Source organism: Macrotis lagotis, chromosome 2 (genome assembly GCF_037893015.1).
Source record: "Macrotis lagotis isolate mMagLag1 chromosome 2, bilby.v1.9.chrom.fasta, whole genome shotgun sequence".
In the NCBI taxonomy this organism is placed as follows: domain Eukaryota; kingdom Metazoa; phylum Chordata; class Mammalia; order Peramelemorphia; family Peramelidae; genus Macrotis; species Macrotis lagotis.
The window spans coordinates 289938322-289963211 of record NC_133659.1 but is presented as its reverse complement, the minus strand read 5'-3'; the positions used below and the strand labels follow the sequence as shown (position 1 = coordinate 289963211).

General features: G+C 47.1%; 4 protein-coding genes across 5 annotated transcripts; 2 read left to right on the top strand and 2 right to left on the bottom strand.

The window, feature by feature from the left end:
• The first annotated feature begins 120 nt into the window (after window positions 1–120).
• Window positions 121–4670, top strand: ORMDL2 (ORMDL sphingolipid biosynthesis regulator 2). Its single transcript, XM_074226445.1, has 4 exons — window positions 121–282; window positions 729–1008; window positions 1127–1278; window positions 1831–4670. Exons 2-4 carry the CDS (start codon window positions 835–837, stop codon window positions 1964–1966), a joined length of 462 nt encoding a protein of 153 aa, XP_074082546.1. The 5' UTR covers window positions 121–282; window positions 729–834; the 3' UTR covers window positions 1967–4670.
• DNAJC14 (DnaJ heat shock protein family (Hsp40) member C14) lies at window positions 2473–7768 on the bottom strand. The gene is given in 8 exon segments (XM_074226432.1): window positions 2473–3464; window positions 3618–3720; window positions 4162–4322; window positions 4627–4746; window positions 5014–5120; window positions 5693–6817; window positions 6819–7118; window positions 7390–7768. Coding segments are annotated over 7 exon segments (2085 nt in total). The 5' UTR covers window positions 7062–7118; window positions 7390–7768; the 3' UTR covers window positions 2473–3238.
• A 365-nt stretch (window positions 7769–8133) lies between these two features.
• Window positions 8134–12512, top strand: LOC141515124 (transmembrane protein 198-like). Of its 2 annotated transcripts, XM_074226440.1 has the most exons (5): window positions 8134–8206; window positions 9190–9438; window positions 9988–10569; window positions 11100–11254; window positions 11366–12512. In XM_074226440.1, exons 2-5 carry the CDS (start codon window positions 9264–9266, stop codon window positions 11501–11503), a joined length of 1050 nt encoding a protein of 349 aa, XP_074082541.1. In that variant the 5' UTR covers window positions 8134–8206; window positions 9190–9263; the 3' UTR covers window positions 11504–12512. The 2 variants fall into 2 exon arrangements, with proteins under 2 accessions (XP_074082541.1, XP_074082542.1); XM_074226441.1 differs by lacking the exon at window positions 8134–8206 and having other exon boundaries at window positions 8213–9438; window positions 11100–11258.
• Window positions 12513–13461: 949 nt separating this feature from the next.
• On the bottom strand, window positions 13462–24054 carry MMP19 (matrix metallopeptidase 19). The gene is given in 10 exon segments (XM_074226433.1): window positions 13462–15821; window positions 15823–16070; window positions 16340–16467; window positions 16887–17051; window positions 17634–17768; window positions 18199–18444; window positions 21400–21615; window positions 21828–21958; window positions 23402–23490; window positions 23824–24054. Coding segments are annotated over 10 exon segments (1482 nt in total). The 5' UTR covers window positions 23914–24054; the 3' UTR covers window positions 13462–15787.
• Between the last annotated feature and the right edge of the window lie 836 nt (window positions 24055–24890).

Sequence of the window (24890 nt, the reverse complement as noted above, 5' to 3'; positions counted from 1 at the left end):
CATCAGCTTTATTCATTCGTCGGCCGCCAGCACGGCTCCGCCCCCACGCGAGGGCTTGCCTGAGAAGGGGATTGGAGAAGGGTAGGTTCCGTTCCGCCAGAGTGACGAAGCCGCTGGCTAACCGGAACACCGAACACCAAAGCATGGAGCCAATGAGCGTCGCCAGCGCCGGTGCGGAGGGCCAATGGAGGGAGTGCGAGGGCGGGGCGGCTTTCGGGAGACAACAGGTGAAGGTAGAGTAGCCGAAGCCGCGGCTGCCGGGAGTGGCCCTGGGGGCGCCAGGTGAGGGGGGCTGGCAGCGAGGGGCGGAGCCGGGAGGCTGAAGGAAGGCCGCGGGGAGAAGGTGGAGGGCCGGGACGGGGGTTTCTGGGGGTCGGGGCTCGGGCGTGGGCGCCGGCCCGCCCGGAGGCGAGGGCTGAGCGCTCCTCTCGGGGCGCGCCCCGGGGCGGGGGGCCGGCGCCCGCGGCACCCCCTCCCCGTCGGCGGGCGGCCCAGAAGGTGCCCCCGGAGCTTCCTGCGTTTGCCGGAAAGAACGGTGCCAACGGCCACTCCCCGGGAGCCCCGGAAGAGACGGGCAGGGCCGGGCTGCTCCACCTGCGCGCCTCCGGCTGCCTCCCGGGCCGCAGGATGAGGGGGCTGCCACCCCCAGCACCTAGCCTTTCCCTTCGGGCGACAGAGAAGCTGCCAGCCCCCTCACCCCAGGAACGCTGTCATGCCCCTTCTTTCAGGCTTTCCCCTCCTCCCTACCCCGGTTCGAGGCTCATTGCAGTCACCAAACCGGTCACTGCGGGAGGGAGAAGCTGAGGCCAGCTCCTGACTCACTACTGTGGCAGGATGAATGTGGGGGTGGCCCACAGCGAGGTGAACCCCAACACCAGGGTGATGAACAGCCGAGGCATCTGGCTAGCCTACATCATCCTGGTAGGGCTTCTGCATGTGGTTCTACTCAGCATCCCCTTCTTCAGCATCCCAGTTGTCTGGACCTTGACCAACGTCATCCATAACCTGGTGAGCCTCCAGCCTAAATTCATTTTCTCTCATTTAGCCTAACTTTGGGGGGATTTGCCCACCTACCTCAAATTCATGGTTGAAAAAGAATGTCTAATACCTTCTCACCCCCTCCCAGGCTATGTATGTCCTTCTGCACACTGTGAAGGGGACACCCTTTGAGACCCCCGACCAAGGCAAGGCCCGGCTCCTTACACACTGGGAGCAAATGGACTATGGGCTCCAGTTCACCTCCTCCAGAAAGTTCCTCAGTATTTCTCCCATTGTGCTGTGAGTTCCAGGAGGGTAAGGGAGAGGCTAGGTAGAGTAGGGGTTGCAAAGGGGACTTCAATTACGTGGAAGATACCATCACAAGAGTAGAATGGCCATAGACTACTCCATGAGCTCACTTTTGCTGGGGGTGGGGGGAAAGTGTTAAGCAGCTAGTTCTGAAATCCAAAAGTATTAAAGTGACAACTAGGCTTGCTGCCACCCTGTGGTGATAAAGGGGATAGGAGTTTCCGGGAAAACTCCAAAGACACCTTAACTAGGTTGTGGTACAAAACAATTCTTCTCTTTTAAGTGTACCACAGATAAAGGTATAACTGGTTTAAAAGGAAAAGGAGAATGTCAGTCAAGGGGACGTGTGCAGTACTGTAGCCTGACCCTTCTTTTCCTTTTCCAGAAATTCTGTTCATGTGGTGACTTTAGGGATGTTAGCTGAGGCAGAGCTAGCTGGTCAATGACTTGGGGGGAGATAGTAGGAAAGACTAGAGGTCAGGGCAGAGGCGAGATAGTTGAGACCAGTTCCTTTTTTCATCATGCTTTTCCTTTTCTCCCTAGCTACATCCTGGCCAGCTTCTACACTAAGTATGATGTTGCTCACTTTATCATCAATACAGCTTCACTACTCAGTGTACTACTACCCAAGTTACCCCAGTTCCATGGTGTTCGTCTCTTTGGCATCAATAAGTACTAAGATGTGGCAATGGTCCCTTAGGTGCTGGCTAAGGAAGGACAAAGAGCAAAGGACTGCCCTATCCTCTTTCCCTTTAGCTATGGAACACCCGAGAATCTACTGACCTTTTTTGCCAACTCCAGGGAGATGCAATCGTGGGTAGGGGTAGGAAGACTCCCCTGCACAAATAAGGGCAGGTTCCTTAGAATCAAGAAAGATGGATAGGGGCTGGGCCCACTCTCCTGTCTGGTGCTATAGTTTTTCTTTTGCAAACTATCCATATCATTGCTATATGTTTCTTGTAATAAAAGCTATTTTTCAGATGTAAATCTAGGGTAGTCAGCAGAAATTTGTGGGAGGCAAGGGAGGGAGAAAAGACTATATTCTTCCTAATCTTAAATTTAAAATAAACCTTTTTCTGATTATCACATCCCATGCCTCCCTAAAACTGTTTCTTGTCCCTACTCAACTGAGCAAGTATCACAAATTAGTAACCTTTATCACAGAATAGGGTCAGGACAAGTGGGCACACAAAAGAGTTAGGCATAGCTTGCCAGTTATATTTATAGAAAGGTAAATTCCCTGGCTTTAAATAGATATGTACATACAAATATGAACAAACTTAAAAAAAAAACCCTTTGATTACATAGGGATAGCTGGGGACAACCCCATACCACCACCATCAAACTTTTTCCTGCCTCCTACCCACCAAGGGCATGGGGACTTGAGTCTGCTTTAAAAAAAAAAAAAAATTAGCCATCCTTGCAGAAACAACCCTGAGGTTAGGTAGGAACCATAGAATAGAAAGAGGCAGCATTCCCATTCCCTGAATGGTCCTGGGCTTTTACCCACCCCTGAATGTACGGGCCACTTGCCTCCTCTGTTTTGTCTCCTAAACTGGATAGAGGAGATGGCCCAGAAACAAGGCTCAAGTTAACAACAAATGAGTATCACCCTGACCTTCAGAAGGAGGGACAATATAAAAGCCCCCAAATCCAGGAGCTCTGTCTCCCAGAAAATACTTATTAATCCCAATCCTAGCCATGGTCTAGGGACAGGACCCTTCCTGCCAACCACCCCACTATTTCTTTGGTATTGTCATCAAACAAGGTTCAGTTCTTATTCCACAGTGGGGATTCAGTGGCTTCCCACAAGTCACTGAGTGGACAGTTAATGCTTGAAACTTTTTAAATATTGAAAATTTTAAAAAAAATTCCATCCTATGCTATACACAGCCCTTATGACTCCCTGACACTGAGCTGGGGAGGATAGAGAAGAGAAGAAAGGGCATCATCAGCGCTGGAAGGGCCTCCTCACTTTTTTTCGCCACTTCGGTTTGGCTTCTGAACCTTTGGGGGCTGTGGAACTATCTGGCCTGGAGGATGGGGTAGCCCCAGAGCCAGACTGGGAAGTTGCAAAGAAATTTCCATTGGGCATCTGGCCTGGGGGAACCTGGAAGATCCGGCTGAAGAAGTCCTGAAGGTCAGCAACTGAAGCAGGAGGGGCATCTGGAGTAGCTCTACAAGAAAACAAATACTGATTGAGGAACTGAACGCCCCTAAAGATGCATGAATATTTCACTTATGAAGAAAAAGTGTTAAAGCAATGACCAGGATGCACTGGAATGCCAAACTATCCTGTAAAGTCAATTCTCAGAAAAAACACGACCTACCTCTGTCGCCCTCCAGGACCAGGAATCCGGGATCCAAAGGAGATGTGATAGGGGACTCTGTGGGTATCAGGGGAAATCCCCACACGCTGACACCCAGCCCATTCTGCAATCATGAGAGGGAGTCAGATCAAACAACTGGACTCAAAATAACCCAAGTCAATACCCTAAATCCATTCTATATAGACTACTGTCTAGACCCTTCCCAAGGGACTGCTTTTCAATTATTTCAGGCATGTCTAATTCTGTGACTCCATTTGGAGTTTTCTTGGCAGAGAATACTGGAGTGGTTTGCCACTTCCTTCTCTAGATCATTACACAGAAGAAGAAATTCAGGCAAACAGAGTGAGGTGACTTCCCATGGATCAGCTAATGTGTGAGGCTGGTTTTGAACTTACAAAGATAATCTTTCTAACTCCAGGCCTGACAACTCCCTGCCTGTTCTACCAAGATTATAGCTTACATGTTAACACTGTAGACAATTAAACATTCTAGCCCTTCTGTTATCCACATTCTAACCTACTCTGAGATAGGGGTTGGAATATACCTGTGATGTCATATACTTTTCCATCCATCATGGCAAAATAAGTGATCTTGAGGCCCAACATGCTTGACTCTGCCCAGAAGTCACCTTCCTCAGCAGGATGCATCTTGTTGCACTCAGCACAATATCGAGCACACTGAGACTCTCGATCCATTTCAAACCTCCTGCCCCCAACATGAAAACCCCCGAGTTAGCCTCAAGTATAGCCCAGGAATTATCTTGACTTTAACAAACTATTTGCCCTGATGGAACTACTTATTAGACATGTCCAAGAGGACCCTGTCCTTTCTACTTAATAATTAAATTATTATTTTCCCTTTCCTCAACTAAGTGTTGAACCATGTCTCCCCAACTCCAAGGCCTTTTTATTCTTTCATTCACAGAAAAGCCATAAAAAGCTTTAAAGGGAAAGGAAAAGAAACTTCAACCATCCTATCTCTATGACATTTTCTCTTCTATGTCTTTCACCTGTGCTTCCCTTGACACCGGCTGCACATCATAGTATTCATGGCCTCCTTCAGTTCTTCCTGCAGCTTGGACAGAAATTCATTCACTGATCTGCTCAGCTCACTCTCTGCCATCTGTTTCCTGGGGATAAAAAAGGTGGTGTTAGCCACAGAGCACTAGGAAAAAAAAAATCCTTGGAAAGATCACATCTTTTGACCTCTGGTTTTCTCATCTCTTTAAATTAAGGGGATTAGACTAGATGGACTCTGGGATCCCTTCCAGTTTCCTGAGTTACCACACTTCTCCCTGGCCAGCCTCAGAAACCCACGTCGACTTCCCCCCAGCCACAAGGGCCCTCTCCGACTGACGGTTCCACCCTCATGTAGCCTTATTCCCCCCATTTCTCACATCTCGTACTCCTTCCTTCTCTTGGGGTTACTGACAATATCCCAGGCAGCCCGCAACACCTTAAAGGCTTCTTCAGCCCTGGGGTGATGGTTCTTGTCAGGATGAACCTACAAATTAAAGAGTAAAAAGTCAAATTCCTGTCACAAAGTCAAAATGATCACATACCAAAAGATGAAAAAAACTTAGTCCAACTCTAGTTTACACTTAATCCTGTCTCATAACTCAAAATGAGTGGAGAATTCTCATGTCTAGGCAAAGAGCAGTCTTTGACTAGTTTTTCATTCTGTCCCAGTGGAGAAACTACAGACCGAAACTACAGACCATCTTTCTCCATTTGATACTTCTTTAGAAAATTTCTATTTACCTATTCCTTAGCCTTCTTTAAGCTCATGCACCTCTCTACCATTTTCCAGTTATTCTCCAATTTATTTTCATATCCCACTGAAAATGCAAACTAGACAAGTCTACACTTGACCCCTGAAGTCAATGGCAATGTGGTGAATGATTCCTTAATTATATAACAAGACAACACACAAACAAACCACATATTTGGGAGTGGAGAAGGGAGGTTAGAATAATGAAGAGCTGCTAGAATTATAAGACTCATTCTCATTCTCTCTCTCTCTCCCCATGCCCCCCTTCCCAGGAGAAACCATCTACTATGGGGCAGGGAACTTACCATCACTGCCAGGTGCCTATATGCCTTCTTCAGCTCTATATCTGATGCTGTGGCTTCTACCCCTAGGACCTGGAAGGGGTTGAGCTCATCTTCTGGTATACCGGCCATAGCCAAGAGCCGAGACACCTCCTCTCCAGGTTGGTAGTATCGCCCACTGGATGCCGGCCCATCCCCTTGCCTGTCGGTCTTATGCTTGACCCGAGGCCCCTCCGGCCAACCCCTCTGCATCAGCCCCACCAACTGTTGCCACGTCCTGCTCTCTCTGAGATACGTCCAACATCGGTGCACATGAGGCGCATCCAGCTTGGAGAAGAGCCAGGTGGCCTGAGTCCGCCAGCCCAATCGGTCTCCCATGCACACCAGCACTCTCCAGCTCAGCTGCATACTGCCCAACAGCAAGGCCAGGCCCAAGAGGAGCACCGCAAACAGGAACCGGAGCAGGTGGGAAAAGAGCCCTGCCCCGGAGCAAAGTCCCCGGCCTAGACACAGGAAGCCTCTCTGAGCCCAGCTCCCCACCTGCCCCACCCAGCTCCCCAGCCAGCCTCGGAGCAGGTCCAGATCACTGCCTCTCAGCTGTCCACAAGAATAGACAAGAAGCCCCCCAGTTTCCACATACTCCCCCACTAACACCAACAACTCGATCAGCCACCAGAATCCCTTCTGTCCCAGTCGATACAGTTCCTCCGACCCCCAGGCCACCCAACACCGGCGCCTGTCAGCCTGGCTCCTTTTCCGGCCAGGCCGGTGTCGACCCGAGGGCCGGGGGTCCCTCCGACCGGCCTCCCTGGGCTCCTCTTTGGTGGGCAGGCGATGCCGCTGTCTTCTTGGCAGAGGCCTCTTTGCACCGGGCCCAGTAAAAGGGTCCCTGGGAAGCCTGGAGGGCTCTTCTTTTTCTTCTTCTTCATCTTGCCCCAGGCCTGGGGAGGTACAGCAGGTGCACACGTTACGGAACGAGCCATCTCCACCCTCGGAAAGGGGTCCTTCGGGGGCGCTGGGCGCCCCCTGACAGCGGCAGGCTGCCGACAGGCTCGGGGCGGACGAGTCTCCGTCCTCCAGGTCCCTCGAGGGCTCCTGCTCGGCCCCGGCTTCCCCGTCCGAGGACGCTTCCGTCTGCTCAGGCTCGCCAACCCCCGGCCGAAGGCCCCGGCTGCCCCCGCGGCCCCGGCCCCGGCTCCGACCGCCCAGCGGGGCCCTGGGGCAGGGGCTCTGTTGTAAGGCAATGGGGGCCATGGGGCGCAGCCTCGGCCGCGTCCCCGAGTCCTGAGAACCAAAGTTTGTCGGAGCCCGCGGCGGGCCCCGAGGCCCAGAGCGCCGAGCCGCGGTGCGGAGCCCGGTACAACCTGCTTTCCCCGGGGTGCCGCTGGGCCATGACCCCGGGGTGTCCTCAAGGGCTTTAGGTCACAGCCATCATGGTGACTTCGGGTGCCTGCAACAAAAGGGAGGCGTCAAGCGGGGAAGCCGCTCCCTGCTCCCGGCACACCGGCCTCCATCGCGGCGCCCTGCGGGGAGCCCGGGCCCGCCTGCAAGGTGCGGAGGCTGCCGAGGCGGAAAGCCCCGAAGGGGGCAGGGGCCGCGGGAAGGCAAGGGCGGGGCGGCGGGGCGGGGCCGGGTGCGCTCCGAACTCGAGGCCGGGCCCGGCGCGGGGGCCGAGGGGGCCGAGGGGGCCGAGGGGGCCGAGGAGGCCAGGAGACACCAACCAGGCAGCGGCGTCACCGCCCGGAGCCCGGGGGAGCTACGAGAGCCGCTCCCCCGGCCCGGCCTCCCGCTCCGCTTCCGCCTTCCGTCCCCGCCGCCACCGACCTCCACGGACTTTCACTTCCGGGGTCGACGGGGAAGGGCGGAGGGACAGCGGTTAGCCGGGGGCGAGCGCGAGGCCGAGCCGGCGGGAGGCCCCACCCCTTAAAGGGCCCGCGTCCTCCGGAGCGGCAGGAGGGGAGGGGGAGGGGCGGGTGCCACCGGAACCTGGGCGAAGCCTAGGAGGCGGGGCCAGAGCCCGCCCCGTGCCTCGGTTTCCCCGCGCGACCCGACGGAGGGGCAGCGCAGCCCCGTCCCCTTTCTCCCATTCCCGCCCTCAGCCCGCCGCCCGGGAAGACAGAGGCTTCTTTGTGTCCCGCGGACACTGGGCGGAGAGACCGCCGCGGCCCGGCCGCCCCTGCCCGGGGGTCCCCGCCCCCGGGCCGCTCCCCCTCCGGGGGCCCGCGGGGCCCGGCTGGCCCGGGTGCGCGTCACGTGCAGGCCGGGCCGGGGCCGCGCAGCGCAGTCCGGCCCCCGAGCCCGGCCTCGGCCTCCCCCCCCCCCCCGAGGGGGCAGGCCGGGGGGACCCCCGGGGGTGGGGCCGCCGGGGCCCGCCCCGTGACGTCGCCCCGCCCCAGCCCCGCTTCCTTCCTCCCCGCCCCCCAGCTGGCGGCCCCGGGCTGCTTCGGAGCTCCCCGAGGGACGGGTCCGCCGTGGGCGGCCCAGCCGGACCGCGATGCGGCCGCGAGTCTAGGAGCTGCCCGGGCCCCGCGCAGGGCGGTGAGTAGGGCCCCCGGACCAGGCGCCCATCGGCCTGCCAACCTGGCCTGGCATTGCCCGGGTGGGAGGGGATCTGTGCACAGACACGGGGTGCCAGTGGCCATGGTGCCCACCCAGGCAGGAGCAAGGAGGTGGGGGCACTGTTCCAGGAGCTGACCCTAGGCAAGGCTACCGGGTCTGCACCTCCACTCCAGCGGAACCTCCCGGGTCTTCGGGCTGTCTGCCTGGGTCCCCCCCCCTTTCTTTTTTCTTTTATCCCTTTTTTTGTTTTTTCCCGTTATTAACTTTTTTCTCTTTTTTTTCAACTTCTTAATAGACCTCCTGCACCCCACCATGAATCACTTTTCTTTATCCCGCCTCTCCCATTAACCTCCAGCCTTTCTCCACTGAGCGGGGTTGGGAGCCCTGTGCCCAAGCACAGATCGGATCTTTCTTCCAGAACCTGCTTCTGGACCCCGAACTCGAATCAAAGTTTTTAATTCCTCCCCCACAACCAGCATTCTTGGACTTTGTATTTCCCCTGCTTTGCTCCATCCCCACCCAAGAAAGATTTGGGGTCTAATTCTTCTGCCCTTTCATTCATCAGTCCTCCCCCCATTACCCAGAGCTTGCCTAGCAGGATCATTAAGATCCAATTTACAGATGAATTTACTGAGTCCCACAGAAGTTAAGTAATTTGATCAAGGTTACCCCAGGATTTTGTTTCACTGTTGCAAAAGAAGAATTCAAGTCTGGATCCTCAGACTCCAAATCTAATGCTAATTGACACCACTTCCTACTCATGATGTTCTTTGTTCTATTTATTATTCATTAGAATTTGCAGAATTGAGCATCCCCATTCCAGAGGACTGGGTTGAAGAATGAGAGTATCTCACAGGACCCTCTGAGTTGCCAAGAAGGTCACCCTTATGACTTCTGATGTCCACCCAAAGGGTTCTCACAGGACTCGTGGGTCTCTGAGCAAGTCCTGCTCCTCCTTACAGGTTGCCAAAACCTCCCTGGACTTTTGTGGATAAACAGAAGAGCTGGTCCAGTTCTCACTGTGGTCACTTTGGCCATGGATCAGACACCACCCCTCTTGACAATGACCTCTGACCCCAGGCTCTTTAATCAGCAACTACCAGAGCCTCCTGAGCCACAGTGTATCTTGGAGCCACGAGAAAACCCTGAGCTGGTTCCTGCACTGGCCTGTGCTCTCTGCTGTTTCTTTGGAGTCATCTACTGCTGCTTTGGTGAGAAAACCAGGGACAAGGCCAGGGCCTGGGATCCTGGGTGGGCAGCTGCCACTGACTGATGGCCTCCCGGAATTACTATCTTTCAAGTCCAAGCTAATACACTGTACCCATATACTAATCCTAACTGACACCTCTTATTCATAGTAACTCCCCACACCCACTTTTCTGTTTTCCAGACAACTTTCTTCTACCTTTCCCAATATTCCTTGTCCTGATTATTGCCTATTTTTTTATATACACTGTATCTTGTCTTCCCATATCACACCGTTCCCACTAAACTGAATTCCTTCTAGAAGAAAGCATCCTCTTTCCAGATCATCCTAGTGTCTCCCCAGTTCTTCCCCTGTTATGCCTTCTTTATCCCCTACTTCCCTCTCCTGTTCCTTCTTGCCCTGAAGCCTTTCAGAACGTCTCTTCCTTGCTGCATTTATCCAAGGAATGTCTTGTTGCTATCATCCCTCTTTTGCCTTCTCTGAGCCTCTTAGTGCTCAACACCTTAGGGTGTTCCCTGATAACTGGTGCCCACCTCCCCACCCCCCATCACAGGCTACCGATGCTTCAAGGCAGTGATGTTCCTATCTGGGCTGCTTTCTGGAGCCCTGGTAATCTTCTTGCTATGCCACAAGGAACGGGTGCTAGAGACACAACTGAGCCTGGAGGTGAGCGCAGGCATCGCGTTGGGCATCGGCCTCCTCTGTGGACTGGTCACGATGCTAGTCCGAAGTGTGGGACTCTTCCTGACTGGTCTCCTGCTTGGCCTGACCCTAGGGGCAGGGGCTCTACTAGGCACTGAACCCATCTACCAACCACCCTCAGCCTGGGTGCCCACGGGAGGTCTGGTGGGACTGGCACTTCTGGGGGCCCTGCTTACCCTCCGCTGGCCCCGACCTTTCACCATGTTAGGCACAGCCCTGCTGGGGGCGGCTGTTCTGGTGGGCTGTGCTGACTACTTCCTGGAGGGACTGGCACTGGGTGGGCGTCTGGGTCAGCGGCTTCAGGCATTGCCTGCCCTGCCCCCACTCTGCTGGTACAGCTGGGCCCTGCTGGGTGCCTGGCCTGCCCTGGGGGCACTTGGGGCCCTTGCTCAGTGGAGACTCACAGCGGAGGGATACAGAGACCATGAAGATGGTAAGTTAGAGTCTTCATACTGGTACTCCATTCTTATCCCCTTCCTTATTCCTGTCTTCAAATGCCTGGTTTGGGAAGGAGAAGGAAATAAATACATATAGATATAGATATAGATATAGATAGAAAAGATGCATGGGGCTATCTGACCTGGTGGAGGCAGCTCCCTCATCAAGGACAAGTGGAGGGCATTACTGATGTTTGGCAATGGGCTGAGGGATGTCAAATTTGCCAAGGTTGGAGGTCATTAGTGTTGGGACTTTAGGAGAGAGGTATAGGATGTCATTTTAGGAAATTATATGAAAAGATGTTATAGGAAATAAAGGAAGACTACAGAGAAGAGAGAACATAAGGGAGAAAGGAAGGAAAGAAATCTCCAGGAGAAAGTTGATGAAAGTTTTATCCTGGGGTTAACTGAAGTATGTAGATTAAATGGGTATGAAAGCGAAATAAGAAATTTCCTGAAGTTCTGGGGATTGGGTTTTGAGTAGACTTTGAGAACATTTCCAACTTAGTCCCCACTTCTTCTAAAGGGGTTTTGAGCCATCGTCTGAAAGGCCTTCAGCTTCTTAGGATCCGCCAGCAAGAGGCCAAGTGGCAGCAAAATTCTGGGGCAGCAGCCAATGAGGGCAGCTACCGTCGCCAAGTCCCACACCGAGCCCGGAGCCCAGCTGATAGCCTGGCACCAGTAAGTGGGCAGGGAAGGTGGGAGGAGAAATAGGGAGAGCAGGACCTCTAACCTTGGCCCTTCTCTCTCTCTCCTCTCCTCCTTTTCTTCCTGGTCTTACTTACCCTACAGAGTTATCTCCAGAGCCTCCGGGATCGACAGCTGGGGCCAACCACTATGAGTACTCCCCATCATGCCATCCTGGACCTAGACTCTGACTGTGGTTCCACTTTGCCCCTTACCACACCCCCTCGCTCCAACCAAACCTGAATCTCTACATGCAGACACACACACACACACACACACACACACACACACACACACACATGTGCCTTAGAGAGGGGCCAGAGCACTAGGTGGGCAATGCTTGGGCAGAAGAGGTAGAATTTTCAACTGAAATGTACATTCCCTTTTCTCCTACCCAGCTGTTAGACTGGGGGTGGAGGGAGAGGGCATGAAATGTGGTCTAGCCCAGCCCTGAGGGAGAATGTGCCAGGGTGGAGCTGGGGACAGCTGGAGGGAGATTGAAGGAGAAAGGGGGTGGAAGAACTGAATTTTCACCTCTGCTCAAACTACACAGATTGCCTGTATTCTCGGAATTCTCTGTCAGCTCTAAAACTCAGCACTTCTGCCCAACTATGACCCAAAAGGACCCTTCTTCCTTCTACAATGTGCCCTCTGTTTGTACCACCCAAATTCTGTGCCTCAAAATGGGAAAACGGTGTTAGGGTTTTTGAAAATCCTACGAAAAAATCAGGGAATTTCTAAAAACAGAACTCCTTTCTGGAAAGAAGGGGAAGAATCCTTTTGAGTGACCCCCGACTCCTCAAGTCTCAGGTTAATGAAGGATTATGACACTCAGTATTCTTTTCTCCCATACACCTCCAGTGCCTGAGCCCCATTCCTACCTCATTTGGGGACTCTGTCCTCCCTGGTGCTTTTCCCATTTCCCTCTTCTCAGGCTTATGGTGTATGCTGGGGCAGAGTCCACCCAGACTCTGCCCCTTGATGGCTCCTTGTGGTGAAGAGAAGGGGGCAGCTCAGGGGAGAGCTGCAGGGAGCTTAAGAGGGGCCAAATGACAGATGCCAGTACCTTCTCTGCCTCTCAACCCTGTAGGACACTAACATCCTAACTGCGCCTCCACTCCAGCCACTAACCTGTCCTAATGTCCCTAGCCCTACTTCAGAGGCCATTGGCACAAAAGGAATATGATGGAAGCCAAGGCAGAGGGAGGGGAGATATTGATAGTATGTAAATAAAATGACATTGAAGATTAAATCAGGTGTTCCAGACTTTCCCTATTTCCTCATTTCCCCTTTAATGGAATCATTTCCAATCTAATTCAGCAAAGATTTACCAAATGTCAGTTATGTGCAAAGCACTGCCAAATAGTTGCTATCTAGAGATCTGAGATTTTGTGTAGGGAATTTCTTCCACTACTACAAATAAACAGCCTCCCTATGGAAATCAAGAGTTACCTGGAGCATTCATCAGTCAAGTTAAATGCCCAGGTTCACACTGCTAATTAATATGTATTCAGGGAAGACCAGGCAGGACTCTGGGTCACAGCTGGACCTCCCCCTTACACTAACATGCCTCCGAAGCCTTGTAGCAAAGTTTAGTTACTATAGTCTGATCCTCAGTTCCGCAGATTCATGAATTACATTTTAGCAGACATCGTTTTTCCTTAGAGTTTTCAGATTTATGCTTCATGGATATTTCTGCTTTCGGTTTTTTAAAGAATTCCCCCTCCCCACCTAGGCTCTATAAAATTCTTAGGGGAAAAAAGCCTTAAAACAAAATTTGAAAATGTATGCTCAATATCTTTAAAAATATTTAGTAATAATATTATTGAGGTTTTTAAAATATCACCCATAAGTGACCTTCTCTGAGGAATTAGTTCATTTGAGCAGAAATCACAAGTCACACCAATTATTAACATAAATGCCAATTTATTCATCGGAAAAAGGAAATTTATTCAAATAGATAGCCAGTGGGGCGGCTAGGTGGCGTAGTGGATAAAGCACTGGCATTGGAGTCAGGAGTACCTGGGTTCAAATCCGGTCTCAGACACTTAATAATTACCTAGCTGTGTGACCTTGGGCAAGCCACTTAACCCCATTTGCCTTGCAAAAAAAAAAACCTAAAAAAAAAACAGCCAGTGCCAATTACAGGCATGAAAACCAAATTATAGAAATCACAAGGTTGCTTGTTGAACGTAGAAACATTGCAAAGAAATAAATTTTTTTTATTATTTTTTGAATTTTTCAATTTTACCCCAATCTTGCTTCCCACCCCCCACAGAAGGCAGTCTTTACATTGTCTCTATGCTAAACATTGATCAAAACTGAATGTGTTGAGAAAGAAATCACATCCTTAAGGGAAAAATAAAACATCAGAGCAAAATTACATAATAAGATACCTTTTAAAAAATTAAAAGTAATAGTCTTTGGTCTTTGTTTAAACACCACAATTCTTTCTTTGGATATTCTCCATCACAGATACACTAAAATTGTGCCTGATAGTTGCACTGATGGAATGAACAAGTCCATCAAGGTTGATCATCACCCCTATGTTGCTGTTGGGTGTACAATGTTCTTCTGGGTCTGCTCATCTCACTCAGTATCAGTTCATGCAAATCCTTCCAGGCTTCTCTGAATTCCTCCTGGTTTCTAGTAGAACAATAGTATTCTATAATCTACATATGCCATAATTGTTCAGACATTCTCCAATTGATGGACATTCACTCACTTTCCAATTCTTTGCCCCCACAAACAGGGCTGCTATGAATATTTTTGTACAAGTGATGTTTTTACCCTTTTTCAACATCTCTTCAGGGTATAGACCCAGTAGTGGTATTGTTGGATCAAAGGGTATGCACATTTTTATTGCCTTTTGGGCATAATTCCAAATTGCTCTCCAGAAAGGTTGAATAAGTTCACAACTCCACCAACAATGCATTAGTGTCTGATTTCCCAGATCCCTTGACATTGATCATTGTCCTTTCTGGTCATATTGGCCAGTCTGAGCTGTGAGGTGGTACCTCAGAGATACTTTAATTTGCATTTCTCTAATCAGTGATGATTTAGAGCAATTTTTCATATGACTATGGATTGCTTTGATTTCCTCATCTGTAAATTGCCTCTGCATATACTTTGACCATTTGTCAATTGGGGAATGCCTTATTTTTTTAAAAAAGTTGACTCAGTTCTCTATATATTTTAGAAATGAGTCCTTTGTCAGAAACACTAGTTGTAAAAATTGCTTTCCCAAATTTACTACATTTCTTTTGATCTTGGTTACAGTGGAAGAATTAATATTCTTAAGGGACATTTTCATCAAACTAGGCTAGCCTGATAAATTGACGTCCTCTATTCTATTTCTCCATATTTCTTTCTAAATTTCTGTGTTGTTCATGAGAATCAGAGACATAGTGACAAACATGATCTTCCAGCATGCCATTCTTTTTTTTTCTTTATTTTTCTTCTTTAATTTTCTGGGATCCAGTGGAATAGATCCTATCTGCCTTACACTTAAGATTGGCATCTAGTTTCAGGAATCACTTCACTCAAATTAATAACCCATTCTTACATTCCTTTCTTCCTTAGCCTAGTGATTAATACATAATAAATGTTTGCTCTGATTTTCTTCTTTCATTTGTTCGACAAACATAATAACCATCTATTTTGAAAAACAAACTGCTAGGAGCCAGGATAGATTAAAAACTTAAATAACACTTGGTCCTTGCCCTCCAGGGGCTTACAATCTAGTAGGAATAATAAGACATATAACAACAATAATTTTTATAAATTAGCATATATTCAGTGCATAAGAAAAAATACAGAGTGCTGTGGTGAAAGAGATCACATCTCCCAGGGAGAGTTGTTTGATAATTTGGTCACTGAATCATACTAACTTCAGTTTCAAAGGGTGACATTTCTTGCCTTGTACCCAAAATTTTCAGGGATTCCTATTTGACCTTCTCAAGGCTATGCATTGACTGTAGCAAGAACTCTAAAGAGAATTTAACCAAGCTCTATAAATATTTTTGTCCGGTTTGGCAAATACTCCCTTCTCTCACCCTATCCCTAAGAGCACTCTTTATTACAGTCCACAGCTGAAATTAGAGGTGGCCCCAGACCCATAGAGCTGCCCTTAGAGCATGATATTGAAGACTCCATCCTAGATGAAAGAGAAGGTATGCATAGCCAGGGAGTTGTCAACATTTGCTACAAAAGAAAGGGTAGCCCTGGCAAGGTGGGGGAAGGAATGGTAGCCATCTAGGAGGGGTAGATGCACTGGATCAAAAAAAAAAAAGGTTCAAGCTCAGGGGTAAAGTGTCTCTGCCAGGAGTGAGGAGATAAGACCAGGACCAGAGATATGTTGCCCATAGTTTGTGGTACTGCCCTGGGAGGGGAGGGGGTGGGCAGTCTTCAGAGTTAGGGTACCCAGAATCTAGAGTAGGGTTAAATTCTATTTCTGATTAAGAATGGCAGTGGGAAGAAGGGAAGACAAGCTATTGGGAGCTCAAAAAGATGTGGTCCTGTTTGTGGCTAAGTCTTTGGAGTAGAGCTGGTGGTGAGGCTGGGATGCCATGGTTGGGGGGAGACAATGCATCCAGTTCTGGGAAGTGTCCTTAGGAAAACCTTTCTCCACTCGAAGCTGCTTGTTCAGGCGCCAATACTTTTTACCCTTGAAGAAGTAGACTTTGCCATCTTGCCAGCTCATGGCTGCAGAAGGCTCATCTGGCACTCCAGTGAACAGCTTTCCTATTGGCTTTGGGTAACGACTGAAGTCATTCACGGCCAACTCATCCCACTGCCAATACCCAGAGCCCTGGAGATAAAAGAAAAAAAAGTATTAAGGATTTCCTGCAGTGCCATGGAGCTCACTTTCCAGAGCAGCAGCCCGGCTCTTTAAGAGCCTCCCTTCCTCTAGACCAATGCCATCCTTCCTTTAGAAAAGAACTTCCTCGTTGCTATTGCCATACAGAAGTGGAATGTTCATTCCTTTTATATGGAAGGCCCTAGGCACAACTCTAAAGGGAAAAAAAAAAAACCTCCCTTTAAGGCTCTTACACTTATACAAAGTTAAAAATTTTGTACCTTGAAGAGGAAAACTTTCTGGTTGAGAGGCCAGTACAAAGCTGCATCCACATTGGGTCCCACTTGGCTTAACCGCTTAGGAAAGCCAGGGACCAGTTTGAAGCCCACATAGCGCCAGATCATATTACCTAAAAGGATTAAGGGGAGAGAGAAAAAGTAAGCTCTACAGTAATCTTTATTCCCTTCCTTTCAGAAGTTTTTCTTTTATCCTGTATTTTTCCAGGGCCTTAGAGGACTAGGCTTAGAATCAGGAAGATCTGGTTCATACTAACACATTCTAGCTTTATGATCATAGGATTCATGATAAGATCAAGATAAGCAGTGTTCTCAATTAACTCTTTAAGACTGTAGCTAGAAGTTATAGATGAGGTGCTAATCTGCAATAGTGGAAGGAGTTTTCCATACTTTGATTTCCCTACACCAAGAAAACCAGATTTAGTTTCCCATCCGCCCTGGAAAAAAATCCAAACCCCAAACCATTATCTCTATCCTCTTAAATAGGTTACCTTTGTTCCTCTTTTTTTAAGATACCCTATTTTCTCCTCACCTTTAAAGAAGTGGATCCAATTTGTACGGGGAGAATAGACTGCAGCATCCAAGTTTCCTGGGAGTCCTTTCCATAAGGTTGTCACAGGAAAAAGGGGCCCCAGTCTGGTACCAGTCACAGTCCATACATAGTCTCCTTTGAAGGCATATGTCTTTCCATGAGGGCCTGGAGGAGAGATGATGGGTGAAAATAAAAAAAGCAAAGCCAAGTCCAAAGAACACACACACACACACACACACACACACACACACAGAGACAACACTTACTTTCTAACTTTCCAAAGTTTCCCACCCAGAGGATTATTTATTTCAAAACAAGTATATTCATTGTCTAATGTCAGAGGTAGTCTGTAGGTGGATAATGGAGACAATCAGTCTCACAGTTAAGACCTGGAGCCTGACAAGACCAAATTTTGCCTCAGTCCTACACCCTGTGAAGACACCCTTCACAAGGTCCAGACCATTCTCTGGGACAGTAAGTTATAGTTGAAGAGCAGATTTGTAGCAGTAAAGGGAGCTTTCACACCAGAAGTGCCATACACTGATGAAATCACAAATAAGGATACTCCCTCCCCAAACCCTCCATATGTGCTCATTTTAGAGGTATTGAGTTTTTCTCTCTTCTGTGGCAGCCCTTAAATTCTTCTCCCTTCTGCAGCAGTACTGAGTCATTCCCACTTTTCCAGTCCTTAGAGATAGATGATCAGTCTCATTCTGCTGAACTCCACCCTCAAATGGAGGAGCTTACCCAGCATCATGGCATCCAACTCTCCACTGCAGGGGTCAGGCATAGCTCCAGGCTTGGGCCCTGGGGTTACAATCGACACTGTATTTTCTTCTTCTACCTCCTCTTCCTCTTCTTCACTCAGAGGGATCCTCTTGCCTGCAAGTTAAAAGCATAACAGACGCTGAGGGAAGGTATTTGGGATGCCACACATGAAATAAAAACTTCCCAGGGTTCTCTCCCTACCACTTGCTTGAAAGGGCCTAAGGAAGGATAAAAAGGAAGCATCAATGAGGAAATGTTGATGGTGTTGGCTGTGCCAGCAAATGGAGAAAGGTCAAGTGACCAGAATACTCTTTATTGGAAGCGAAGGGCACTGGACCTAGGACTACAGCCAGTTGGAGAGAGGTTAAGCCAAAGGGAAGCAGATCTTGTTGATTGGGCAAGAGGGAGCCAGGGTATTTCACTCCTAGAAATACCTCACCACAAAAGAGAATCCTATTTTGGTGAGTTGAGGAAAGAGTACATTCACTGAAGCAGGAGACCTGGGGAAGCAAGCACGGTTTGGAAGAGGGGAGGAGACATTTACCATAAAGGGCTTGAATTCCTGCCACATCATCAGGATGAAGCTGGAAGTTGGGCCGGAAGCCAGCATAAACAGGTGCCATGAGGGCCTGTGGGTACCGGGAATGGCCCAGCCCTAGAGCATGTCCAAGCTCATGGGCTGCAATGATGCGGAAATTCACCCCCATTTTAGTCCCCTCTGTCCATGTCTCTGATTGGTCAAAGTGCACACTACCCAATTCAGGGATGTCAGCATGGGCCAGGACCTTTCCTGTACACAAAGCAATGAAAAAGGGAAATTTAGCAACTGTTGAGTTCAATTGTACAATTTCAATTTTATTCTCATTTTTGCATCCCTTCAAGATCTTCTATCTAGTACCAAAATCTCTCATCTTTATGATCTCCATCCACATCCCAAACCTCAAATGTGTTCTCTGGGAAGTAGTCATGGATCAAAGGATTTGGATGTTCAAATTTAGTCTCTTCCTTCTATAGAAGAAATCAAAAGTCCAAATTGATACAGGTAGTAGAGAGTAGAGCAGAGAGTAGAGAGTAGTAGGAGTAGTAGGAGTAGAGCATTTATATAATGACTACTATTTGTCACAACAACCCTAGGAGGTAGCTTCTATTACCCCCATTTTATGATTTATGAAACTGAGGCAAATAGAAATTAACAACCATTAAGTGTCTGAGGTCACATTTGTATGCAGATCTTCCTGAATCAAGGCTCAAAGCAGCATCACCTAGCTGCCCCAACTTGGCAGAGCCAATATTCAAACCCAGTTCTTGTAACTCCAAATCTACTGAGCTTTCCACAATACTATCCTCCATCAATGGAAGAATCAATAGACATTTATTAAGGTAAGTGCTGGGATACAAATATATTAACTGTAATAATCCTTATATTCTAAAACAATACAACAAGGAGATAAAAATAGAAATATAGATTATACATGTGTTCAGAATAATTAGGAATAAAAACAAGAAGTTGGAGAGGGAAGACAGTAGGAGAGTAGAAGTTAGCTCTTGAGCTGTGTTTTAAAGAAAAAGAGGGTCTCTGGAGGCAAAAGTGAGGAAGGAGGTCATTCTAGGCATGAGAGACTGCTAATACAAAAGAATGGGACAGGAAGATGGTTTTGTATGAGGAACAGAAGGAAGGCCATTGACTGGATCACAGAGATTGAGACAGGGAGAAATCTGGAAAAATAGATCCTTAAAAGACCCTGAAGGTAGAAGTTTTGGGGGATTTTTTTGTTTGTTTTTTTTTATTTTAGAGGCAATAACAAGGCCTGGAATTTTATTGGGTTTTTTTGTTTGTTTTTTTGCAAGGCAAATGGGCTTAAGTGGCTTGCCCAAGGCCACACAGCTAGGTAATTATTAAGTGTCAGGTAATTATTAAGTATCTGAGACCAGATTTGAACCCAGGTAATCCTGACTCCAAGGCCGGTGCTTTATCCATTATGCCACCTAGCCACCCCTAGACCTGGAATTTTTAAATGGAGTTTACTGAGTAGGAAAGGGACAGAGTCAGATATGTGCTTAAGAAAAATCACTTCTTTAACAGCATGAAGGACAGACTAAAATGGAGAAACACTTAAAGCAGAGAGGCTAAGTGGCTGTCATAATAGTCCAGGTAAGAGGAGATAAAGGCTTGAATTAAGAGGGTAGCTGAATAAGTAAAGATTGAGGGTTCTGATGAGAAAGAAGTCATCGAGGTAAAAATGGCAAGATTTAGCAGCTAGATATGAGGAGTGAGGGAAAGTGAGTAAAACTTATAAAGTTGAAGTTGTACAACTGGGAACCTGGAAAAATAAGTTAGCTAGGTAAATGGATAGCATACTACCAATCCTGAATTCAAATGTAGCCTCAATTGTTTGACCCTAGGCAAGCCTTTTAACTGCTATGTCTGTTTTATCACTTGTAAAAATGGTTATAATAATAGCAGCTATCTCCCAAAATTGTTATGAGAATGAAATTAGATAATATTTGTAAAATACATAAATTCTAGGTATTTATTATTATGGAACATTTGGCAAAAACTGGGAAATTTTGAAGAGGGGTGTATTGGAGGGGAAAAGATAATGAGTTTTTTTTTGACATGTTCAGTTTCTGATATTCCAGGGATTTTCAGATTGAAATATCCAATAGGTAATGGGTGATAATGGGATTGAAGCTCAAAACTGAGACTACAGCTGAATTTATTGATCTAGAAGTCATTTATTAAACTCATGGGAGTTGATAAGGTCACTAACCAAAACTATAAAGGGAAGAGAAAACATCCTAAGCCGGAACCTGGAACACCTCCAGTTAGGATTTGTGATCTGAATCCAGCCAAGGAGACTGAGAAAGAACAGTCATACAAGTAGGAGGAGAACCAAAGGGGGGGAGAGAGAGAGAGAGAGAGAGAGAGAGAGAGAGAGAGGAGAAAAAGGACGAGGGAGAAAGAGACAGAGAAAGATAGAGATGGAGGGAAAGAGACAAAGAGAAAAAGACACAGAAAGGCACAGTGAGAGAAAGAGAGGGAGAAATAAAGACAGAGAGAGAGAGAGAGACAGAGAAATTTGTTAAACCCCTTTATATGAAGTGCTACAATAAGCTGTGGAAAGTAGCATCACAAAAGCCCAGAGAAGAGAGGATGGCAGTAGTGTCAAATGCATTAGACAGTATGAGAAGAATGAAGACTGGGGAAAAAAGCCCCATCAGATTTGTTAAATAAAATATTATTAGCAACTATAGAGAAAATGGTTTCTGATAAAGTCACAGACTAAATTACAAATTTAGTAAGGACAAAGAAAGTAGAAGTAATGGATAAGGACAGTTTTTTTCTATGAGTTTGATTGGAAGCAGGGAAGGAGAGACATGGGACAATAGCTTAGAGGGCATGGTAGGGCCTAGTGAAGGCTTTTTTTAAGAATCATATGGGGGGGTGGCTAGGTGGCTAGGTGGTGTAGTGGATAAAGCACTGGCCCTGGAGTCAGGAGTACCTGGGTTCAAATCTGGTCTCAGACACTTAATAATTACCTAGCTGTGTGGCCTTGGGCAAGCCACTTAACCCATTTGCCTTGCAAAAAACCTAAAAAAAAAAAAAAAAAGAATTATATGGACTTGAGCATGTTTGAAGACAGGGAAAGAACTAGTAGATAGGAAAAAATTAAAAAGAGAAAAGTGATTAAGCTTCAATCTGCTAAAGATGAGAGGGGCCAAGATTAAGGGCACACAGACTTACCAGGTCCATCAAAACCTTTTGAGCAGTAGGAGCTGTATTGGCCATGGAAGGAGAGACGAATATCTGCCCAGCCTGCCCGAACTTCTCGAAAACTCAGGAGGGCCACCCTGCTCCAGTATCTGAAGGCAGTATATAGGGCTGCCCTGGCAATATGGTTTGGAAGGGTGGATGGCCAATTCAAGATACGGAATGTTAGATGCTTCTTCCGCCAGCGGCCTGGGGAGGTTGGATATGAATCAGAAATCAATTTTTTTTTTTTACCAATCTAAACAAGGATGGAGAGAGAGAAAGAAAGGCATGCCCTTTTCTCCTCTTAGCATCAACTCATAACCACTCTAGGCTAAGTGGGCAGCCCATCTTTCTCCATTCCTGTTCCATATGATATTCTATACTGTCTTTCACAATCCCTTCCTAACTTTAACCCTCACCTAGAAGTGAATATTTGTGGGTCTTCTGGTTGAAGGGATCCTCCAGGCCACAGCGGGGCTGCCCCATTCGTGCCCTTGTTACCCCATCCAACTGCCCAGAGACTGGCAGCTCTGAAACTTCCTGGAAGGATCTGTGATAAAAAGAGAGGGGAAACCCATTGGATTAAAGAGGATGATAAAGTCAATAGTATTATGCTCTTTGTTGCCTGAAATATTGTATAATATATAATATGGAAGGTCTAAGGATCATAGTTAGGAGTGAGGGAGAGGTTCTTTTCCATATCCTTAAAAAAGAAAATGTTTAATCTCCTTTCATTTACTCTCTCTGACTTTGGTAAAATTCTCCCTTAAAGCTAAGCTCCTTTCTTTTCTCTAAAGCCCCAGCTCTTTCACCTCCTCTAGACTATCTATCCTTCTCTAAAAATTGTCCCATCAGAGTCACAGGCAGCATTCTTCCAGTCACAGGCAGCATTCTCTTTTAACATCATCTTCTGGATCATGCTCTTCATCCTTAGATCTCTCCCATTCCCAGAACTGAATTCAAACCAAAACCTAACTGCAATTGTGTAGATAAGGAACTGGATAATTGAAGGTCATTGAAAAATCAGCACAGTGAGGTTAAAAAAACTGGATGGGAGGCAGAGGAAATAGATTCTAATTTTGACCTGCTTTAGAATGACCTTAAAGCATGTTCTTCTCTGCATTTCAGTTCTGGACTTACTTTTAAAAATGAGGAAGGGTGATGAGCTGAATTTCCTTAAGATCCTTTTGAGCCATGGGAAACTCTGATTCTCTGATACTCCAGAGTAACCAATGAGTAAATATATCTTGGCAAGGCCTGGATGAAAATGGATGGACTCAGGCATTGCTAAATTTCAAGCGCTCTCTCTCTCTCTCTCTCTCTCTCTCTCTCTCTCTCTCTCTCTCCCTCTCCCTCTCTCTCTGTCTCTGTCTTCCCTCCCTCCCTTCCTCCCTTTCTATCCTTATCATCCATTCTTATTATCTATTGTCTATCATCAATGTATCTGTGTATCGATTATATATATATATATATGTATATATATATATACATATATATATATATATCATCTCCACCTTGGCAGATGAGTGGCAAGCCATAATGGGTAGAGTCCTGGACCTAGAGTCAGAAAGACCAGAGCTCAAATCTGGCCTCAGATATTCACTATCTTTATTTTTTTTTAACTTTTATTACTATCAGTCACTTAATCCTTGTCTGTTAACTTAATCCTCAACTGTAAAAATCGGGATAATAATCTTATCAACTTCACAGAGTTTTTGTGAAGATCAAATGTGATAACATTTATAAAATGCTTAACACATTGACTCTTAATAATTATTTATTTCCATCTCCTTCCCAAATCTAAGTATCTATCATTTATCTACACACATATAGATGCAAGTTTATATACATATACATATATATGTATTATATATATACATATATTTCACACATATGATTAACACCAAAATTCTTTCTTGATGCTCCATAGTTGAGAATCATGGCTACTTTGCCATGCATCCCCCCACCAGGTATGTCCATTCTTGACTCTTACCTCACTGCTTCTGTCACCTCTTCTGGTCCAAAACCATTATTCATTTTCTCCAGAGGCTTCTGCAGGTATCCATACTTTATTAAGTAATCCTAGGAAGTATAGCAAAAAGGAAAATCCTTCCACCAATTCTAGTTAACACCTCCTTCTCAGCAATTTATGGGACAAGGGATCAGACATCTGATAGATCAAACCAAATCATTTAGGGGAGGGATAAGGAGAAACAGAGAAAACTAGATAGCAGAGAGGTAAAGGAAGGAAACAAGAGAAGACCAGGAAAGATAGTGAGAGGACAGAACAGAAAGAAAAGATTAGAAAGAAAGAAATGGATAGCAAATGGGAAGTTTCTGACAAGAGGGTAACCAGATAATCATCCTGTTATCCACCCTCTCTGCAAACTCCCCCTACCACTAACTACCACTCACCAGAGCCTCCTCCTGATCCATGAGTTTCACAGACCTCCCTCCCACCATTATGGGAAGGAGACATCCCAGCCACAGTAGCTCCCACTTCATGATCCTATCACAGATGGAGAACCCCGAATCCGAAGAGAGTGTTTACTGCAGCTGAAATCCCTGGAGAACAGGCTGAATGTAGGGCTGAGAGATCTCCACTGCCCTGGACTTTCCGTCTGGCGCCTTTGCCTCTGGTCGCTCTTTATAATATTTTAGCTGGGACTTTGGAGAGGGGGAGGGGGCAGCAGAGGGAGATGACTCAGTCTAGAAAGGAGATATGTTGCAACTATTTCTTTTTTTTCCTTTTTTTTTTTGCAAGGCAAATGGGGGGGGGGGGTTAAGTGGCTTACCCAAGGCCACCCAGCTAGCTAATTATTAAGTGTCTGAGAACGGATTTGAACCCAGGTACTCATTGACTCTAGGGCCGGTGCTTTATCCACTGTGCCACCTAGCCGCCCCTGCAACTATTTCTTTTAACTCCTGCCCTACTGGACCCTTCTGTATGGACCTCTTGCATCTATACAACCCAGAAAGAGAAAGCCAAACGCCTGAATCTAATCTGGTTATGAACATTATTCTTCTGATGGGTAGTAATCTGGAAAGTACCAGTATCAAGGTTAGGCAACTCCAGGAAAAGAGCTAGACCTGTCTGGAGATGAAAGTCATTCTTAGGGACCCCCCCCCATCTAACCCTAGCCCCAACTATCCTTACTGGACAACTTCATGCAGATTATTTAACTTTTTAAGCATTATTGGAACTTTCTGTTAACTGTACAGTAATAGGAGAAATATAACTAGGTAACAGTGTAACAGAAGAGTTTAATTTCAGGCAATTTGTAGAGTGTGGGAGAGTCAATTCCTCACTCTCTAGTGTTACACTAACTAGAATTCCTACTAACTAGTAACCAGTATAGGCTAGTGTGGAAAAAATGTCCTGAACTTGGAGCCAGGGAAAAATGGATTTGAATCCTGAGGTTGAAGCTTGCTAGTTATGAAACTAAGAGCTTCAGAGAGTGCTTATCTTTAAAACAGGAGTG